General features: G+C 37.1%; 1 protein-coding gene across 1 annotated transcript in view; it reads right to left on the bottom strand.

Annotated features, from left to right (window-relative positions):
- Positions 1-4873: 4873 nt before the first annotated feature.
- MYBPC3 (myosin binding protein C3) overlaps positions 4874-7376 on the bottom strand; it is a 65197-nt gene continuing 62694 nt past the window's right edge. Inside the window, exons 33-35 of the mRNA XM_068398109.1 lie at positions 6590-6776; positions 5443-5485; positions 4874-4920 (exon numbers count right to left, since the gene is read on the bottom strand). Coding sequence (XP_068254210.1) covers positions 5475-5485; positions 6590-6776 — 198 coding nt within the window. The 3' untranslated portion in view covers positions 4874-4920; positions 5443-5474. The remainder of the gene's footprint in view (positions 4921-5442; positions 5486-6589; positions 6777-7376) is intronic.

Raw genomic sequence — 7376 nt, 5'->3', positions numbered from 1 at the left:
TGAGCACATTTATTCTGCAGCTGCTCCCATGGATATGCCTGCTAGTTTTAAACTAGTAGTCATGTATTTAGGATAGCAGAATACAAAACAGGCTGCAACCTGCGAAGCTCCACCACATGCAGTCACTATAGTGTTTAAGTGTGGACATATGTCTTATTCCCTTCTTTAGCTTCAGCTGATCCACTTATTTGTTAATAGGAAGGATTAATTATCTCCATGGGGGACCATCAGTTAATTCATGCACAGCCTTTGCGAGCTTCTGTATAAGTCCGCTGAGTTAAAACTGGAGGAAGAACAGGATGAAACCCACCACGCTTTACCTTAACCTTACCACACCACAATTCGAAGCGATTTCCTTCAGGCTTTACAGACCTGGGCAATAATCTCTCAGCCCAACAGCTCCCGGCGCTGAGGGGAGCTGCTGCCGCGGCGCGAGCCGGCCCCTTGGAACACACCAACGGCCGCGCGCCCCTCGGGCGGGAAACGCCGCGACAGGGCGGACGCCACCATCGCGCACCGACGGCTGCGCCCTCACCTCAGGGACTGGGACCGGCTCCGGCTGTGGCCGTGGCTGTGGCCGTGGCCCCGGCGGGAACGGGCTCCGGGGGCTCCCCCATTACACCTCCATATGCGCGTCCCTCGGCCCTGACTGGGGCAAAACCAGGCACCCCCAGGAGCGGGGAGGCTGCTACACGGAGTGGGGGTAGGGAGGTATCCTAATCAGCTCCCACCTGTGGCCTTGGAAGGGGGGGTGAATTTTAAATCCTCCTCAAAGCCTGCTACAGCCACCACCCAAAATTCAGGTGTTACCATTTAAGGCAAAAAACCCCAAAACCCAAACCACAACCCACATTGCTGCTCTGAAGTTCAGTCTGTGAGTGTTCTAAGCAGCTCAGTTTTGTCCCTTTTAAGTAAGATAATGCTTAAGGTAATATTTTGGTAATACTTTAAAATCAGATTAGTAAGTAAGAAAATAGTTGACGTAGGCTTGAAGGAGCCAATCTTTCATCTTTAAGTTTACTCAATTTTAGAATTACACTTGAAGAAAAAGATGGTTTTCTTTGTGTATACTGTCCTTTGGTGTTTGAACTTTTTTCTCCTAGGTTTCATACACTGTTTTTTTTTTTTTTGCTTTTATTGTTATTTTATGAAGTATTGGTCAACCATTAACTCATTTTGCTGTTGTTTTTTGCTCATAGAATAACGGTCAGGATTTGAGTGCTAAGGCAATCTCAAGTAACTAAAGGAAATGAGGAGTTCTGATAAGGTTTGCTTGCATTTGACAATTTAATTCTATCTTGTGGCTTTTATAAGGAGTATTAAGTGAAGCTTCCCATTGCCAGGAGCAAGTAAATGTTGTTTACTTACAGTATTTACACAACACTGCCGAAATACTCAATGATCCCAGAGATCTCTTCCAACTTAGTCGATTCTGTGATTTTGCGAAACACAAAAGAATTGATGCTGTGGTGTGAAATGCGTGTTATAACGGGCTAAAGTGTCAGCTGAGGGTTTATTTGGCTAGCAGGCAATGCCACACTAAGAGAACTGAGCTAGTAGGAGTACTGGAGGTGTTATTTGTTGTCCTAATATTTTTGAGTTAGTTGATGTTTCTTGTAAGTGGTATCTTAGTTCAAGTGAAGCACTGAGCTTAGCTTGACTATTTCTGTGCTTCATGATACAGTGTCTTTAGTAATGCTCCGCAATATCCCTGCGCTTCAGCTAGGTCTGGCATATGTTAATTCAAAGCAACTAAGTATCTCCATTCCTGGTATACAGTTAATAGTAATTTCTTTGAAAGAAAGGCACGTGCACTGAATTGGCAGCAAGCAAGCTGAATTGATCAGTGGTAGCATCAAAAGTTAAAGTTAATTTCACATTCAACTGGTTAGAAATAATAGGCCTGAAGAGGTTATGTTTGTCTAAGTTATGTATACTTTTCACATGGAAGCATATTTTACTTGAGCAATAACAGAATTTTTTGTCTTGGGAAAACTACTGAAAGGATTTCAATAGGACTGTTGTTTTTTATAATTGTTACTGTCAGCTGTGAAAGGCACTTAATAAGCTAAAAGAGAATGCTAGTTGCTAAGAATTTTTTAACTTTATCGCCAATGTTAAAAATTTTTTTACTATTGATCTTACCTTGCACACTTCTAACAGTGCTTAACAACTACAAGGTAAGAATATCTGCCGTGACATTTAGAGATAAGTCCATCTGGTTTTTGCATCAGAGGAGATCCCACATAGTAAAAGATAGTTAAAACCATCTTTTGTCAAGTAGTCTTTCAGGTGTGATGGGGAAAAATTGTGAGATACTTTGTTGACCTTAGCTATCTAGGTTTGGAGAAACTGCTCAGTTTATGCAGTTTTAATCAGATTGGGATGTAATTTATTTATTTATTAACAACATGGAATTAATGGGCAATTAGTGAACTATACATTCAGGGTCAATATCAGCCATGGGACACATAAATGACAATACTATATGCTTGCAAAGCATCAATAAACACCTACAATTTTCTAAAGATCCTTCTAGAACTAATCACAGAAAGTTCAGATCTTTCAGGTGCACCTTCTCCCTCTTCTTCTTTTCAGTGTGTGTGGAGTGGTTAGCATTTTGAATTTTCAGAATTCACATTTTTAGGAATACTTTTTAAAAACCTAGCTAGAGTGTGTTGCTTTTTTTGTAACATTTGGATCCTTGTCATTGAAAGTTTTGAAAGTTAAAACTAATTTGTTTTTCATGAGAAGCACAGCATTATCTTAGAAGGCCCTGTAGAACTAGATTCTAACTATTATGCGCTACTCCAGTACTTGGATACTACTCCAGAAGTAGTATCTCAGCCAGTTTTTTTTGAGGAGGCATTTCTCTGATTGTCATTAGTTTGAGGACTTCAAAACAGTAGAAAGCAAATTTGTGAGCACTGGAAATTTATTTTATATATATATATAGTAGAATTTTATACTTGAAGAGCATTTCAACAATGAAAGGTCATGGAAAAAATTATTGACTAATATCTAGTGAAAGCATCATTTTGCAGTATACTGCTTTTCACAGCTGAGAGGTGAAATAAATGTTCATTTGTGAAACCACTGCTGTTCCCAAAAACATTGTACTCATTTTGAATAGCTAAAAATTGAGCAGAAAATGCCATTTTCTTAATGACTCTTAATTTATTTTTGTACTCTTTCAGTGTTGTACCCTATTAGAGCATGAAAATCTACTCTCTTCATGAAACACCTTTCTGATAATAAAATGTATTTGGTATAGCACCTAACTCTCCTTAGGGTAAACTGAGCTTTGTAATCTAAACTCTTGCAATTCAGTCTCTGCTTTTCAATAGACATTGTCCCACAGATGCTGGGATGATCCTCTCAGTCCACTGCGTTCTGGTCCTAGGTTCTTTATAATATAGAACATCTCTGACTTTTATGTGTGGTATGTGCTTTATTTTTTAAATAATGGTGTTGCTTGGAAAACGGAAGTGTGAAACAATGTAAACTTGCTTGCATATTTTCCATCTTTTTATTTATTTGTTGAATAATAACAATGTGCAACAGGCAAATGTTAACCTTGGATAAGTTGGCTCTGGTTTTAGAGGATTACCTTTCTTTTTCTTTGTTTTGATACCATAATAAAATAATCAAAATACATGTCTCTTTATCATCAGTGATTTTATTAAGAAGACGTATTTGCTTGTTTAGTACAACTAACATGCTGTGTCAGACATGCTTTCCCATCTCAACTGGCATGTTGGAGGCAGGGGAGTAGTATTACTTCAGTTCCTTTGTGTTGATTCTTCCAAAAGGCAATGCTTCCTGGATTAATTTAATCTTCCCACCTTCTCTTGTATGGTGATCGTGAAAAAGTACTTTCCAGCCAGAAACTGCTAACAACTACTGCAGGTCTAAAAAAATCCCACCCCAAATACTATTCAGACTCATAGGTGAGAAGCCAGAAATGCTATTGTGTCGTTTCATTAGATAAAATTATCTGCAAAAATACATACATACCGTTCATAGACTTTCAAAAGCCATCAGTAATATTTGATGAAAGTAAGTTTATTGCATTCATCACAAGATTTTTGTTTTGAATTTTTTTATTTATGTGCAAATAATCTTGCTCGCTACATCTTTCACTGTTTCATCTGATGTACAAAATTATCTGTGTAGGTTAGTATGATGTCTATGATTTGTTGCACAAACATCTAATAAGTAGAAGTCTCTGCTGGTGTCTTTTTAAAAGCTAGAAAAACAGTAGTGAGTAATTATCAAAGAGACTATTTTCTTTAAAAAGCAGAACAGTAGCTTTAGCCAGAGATTCCCCAATGACGTGTTTCAGATGTGGTTCTGCAGAGATCTGCTCAGGAGCACAGACATGGATATTTCAAGCACCTGACATAATAGCAATAGGAAGGAAAGTTACTTTCTATTGTGTAGCGATCAGTTTAATTAAAGATGATTAAATATTACAAATAATTTTTTAGTGTTTCATTATTCTGAGCTACTTGTTTCTTATGAAGAATGTCAGAATTCTGAGAGGAAAAAAATGGAGAGAACCATAGAAGTGGGGAATTTATGTTTTTTTCAGGCATTAGGAATGGACTGAGTTTGCATGTAATTGTAATATTGGGGTTTTTTTCGGACATATCTTATGTATGTAATGAGGGGAAAGTTTTATCTTTATTTCCCTCAATTTCTTCACATGGAGATGGGGGCAATGTAGCTAAAACAGATGCATGAAAAGAGGAAATGTAGTCTGAAAATACGCTGGGTAAGCAGGACGCTACAAGACACTGCTGCTTCCTAGTACACATATAATAGATTACTTTTAAGATGAGCAGGACTCCTAAATGTAACTTAAATTATCCTTCGTTAATTTCTTCAATTTTCTTCTTTTCACGTTCCGTTCCAATGCTGAGACAGAGAATGGGGAGAAGGATTTCTTGTCAAATACATTACCTGATTTTTTATTATAGCTATTTCATTTTTTAAAAGTCTAAAATGTACATTACACTTCTAGATGCACTGCAATTTTAACTCTGCTTGCTTGGTTAAAGTAATGCACATGGATTATTGATACTAGTTAGCTCTGTATTAATAAATAACAGTCTCCTAGAGGGAGTGCTTGTAGTAAGTTAAGAAAAAAAATCAACAAAGTATTCTGTTATTCTTACAGATTTTTACACTGGCACAGTGTATTAAATGTTGAGACTCATGAAATCCTGACTTTAAGGTGAACCAAATAAATTACCTTGCAGGAATGTGATCTTAGTATGATTATTGAAAAAAACAAAGAGAAATCAAAACAGGCACACCCCCTCCAACATTATAAAAATTCCATAAAGTCTCCAACATGAATATCTAATGACTGTTTAATATTATATTTAACCAAACAGCTATTTCCCCTTTATCCGTCTGAATTATTTTGATTCATACCTTGACTTTCAGATGAATTCAGATTCAGAGTTTTACTGAGGTGCTGGAGAATGAAGAAAAAAATTAAGATATTAATGGACATTAAAGGATGCTAATTTTAAATTGAGACTTGGTGCTGAAGGTGAAATATGGAAGCTTTATAGTAGTTGCTTTTATCTGATGATTCCAAGGAGATTTGATGTTCCTAAAGCAAGCTTCAGGAGATGACAATATTAAGCTTTGAGCCATGTCTATATTGTACAATGTAGCACTGAACAGAAATACTTGAGCTAGCCATTGAACTGAAAGTAGCATGTCTTAATAAGCTGCTGCATGCATTAGCTAGACATTTCAGACTTCGTAGTCTGAGTTCATCATCGTACTAATGCAGCTAAATTGCTTGCTGCCAAGACCCCAATGAGGATATGGGTGCCCAGCACTGCAAGGTGTACTGTGTACATGTTCCTGACTTATTGCTGAGTAAAATGTTGTACTCTGTGCTGTGAAGAAATACCTTCAGGCTTGCTGTGCTGAAGATGGATCTCCATCAACAACTGTTATGGAGGTCACTTTCACAGCTTTTTCTGGTTTTGATGAGCATTTAAAGTGGTGCTCTAGAGGTTTGTATCGACAAATAGAAACGTTAGTAGCAGCTTTACCAAAAATATTTAGTCAGTATTTCTTACTGTGTTACAAACATACAACTGTTTTTACCGGCCCTTTTGACAAACAAATTATCAATGTTTGAAAAATGTTTGTGATGTAGCATGCGCTACCCGTTACATATGTCTAATGGCTAATGACTTAATTTAAAACTTTCAATTACAGAGCATGGCACAGAGGATAATAAAATTATCCACAATGCACTGTTTGTAGATAGACCTCCTTTCCGGTGCTAAGTATCTTTTCTAGAAATATTAAGTCAGAAGCGTAATAATTGTCCACTTTCAGACCCATATTACCTAGCAAGTAACCTAATTCTATCATAACAATTTAGAATGAAAAACAGAATCTTGCTGGTGCATGTAATTAACAAGCTTTTTGCATACCAACAAAGAAGTCAGGGTTAGATAAAGGGCAACTGTGATTTTTTTTTTTTCTTTTTTTAGCTATCGTTACTCTTTCTTCATTGCAGTATTAGTGTTATCCATAAGATTTATCTGATTACCTCTGACGTCCAGTCTGCACTCTATTTCAGCTTCACCACACTCATTAACAGCCTTACAGGTATAACAGCCACCATCAAATGGAGTGGGTTTCCGGATCTCCAGAGTCAACACACCCTGTTTACTGAACATGCGGTATTTGGCATCCCCAGAGAGATCCATTTTGTTTTTGTACCAGAATATCTTTGGCTAAAGAACACAAAGAAAGAATTTTAAAGTAGAAGGTAGAAAATGGAAGACTTAAGGCTGATCTTACAGCTTTAATTTAGCCATCAAAGGTTTATGCGTTATGAGGGCTATATATTACACATCAGTGCTAATAATTTTTCAAGGAACCTCTACTCATTCCACACAAACTTATGAAACTAATAATTCAAATGTTCAATATTTTCTTTAACTCTCAAATAGCATGTAGAGAATGTACGTCTGTACCCTATTTTATTGCAATTTTTAAAAAGCCCTACAAATGGGCTACCAATTCATTCCTTCAGGAGTTATTTAATTGTGCTTATTAAAATATATTTGAATGCTTCAAGTATCTTACAGAAGGGGAATTAATCCACACAGATTATTAGAGCAGAAGTGTCAAAAGGTCCACAGATGTTGGGTGGCCACCTTGGAATGCCAAGGTTTGGGCTGGGAAAGGATTTTCCAATCCATTTAGCATATCTTTAACAGCTTCAGGAATTTCAAAATAAAGTTCCTGTTGGCATCTCTGAGCAATAAAGCAGTTGGCTCTGTACCAATTCAAGCCCTTGTATTTTGTTTCTGGTACCTGAAAATGTGCCT

This window comes from Nyctibius grandis, chromosome 4 (genome assembly GCF_013368605.1).
Source record: "Nyctibius grandis isolate bNycGra1 chromosome 4, bNycGra1.pri, whole genome shotgun sequence".
Classification (NCBI taxonomy): Eukaryota; Metazoa; Chordata; class Aves; order Nyctibiiformes; family Nyctibiidae; genus Nyctibius; species Nyctibius grandis.
This window is presented reverse-complemented; position numbering and strand designations above follow the sequence as displayed.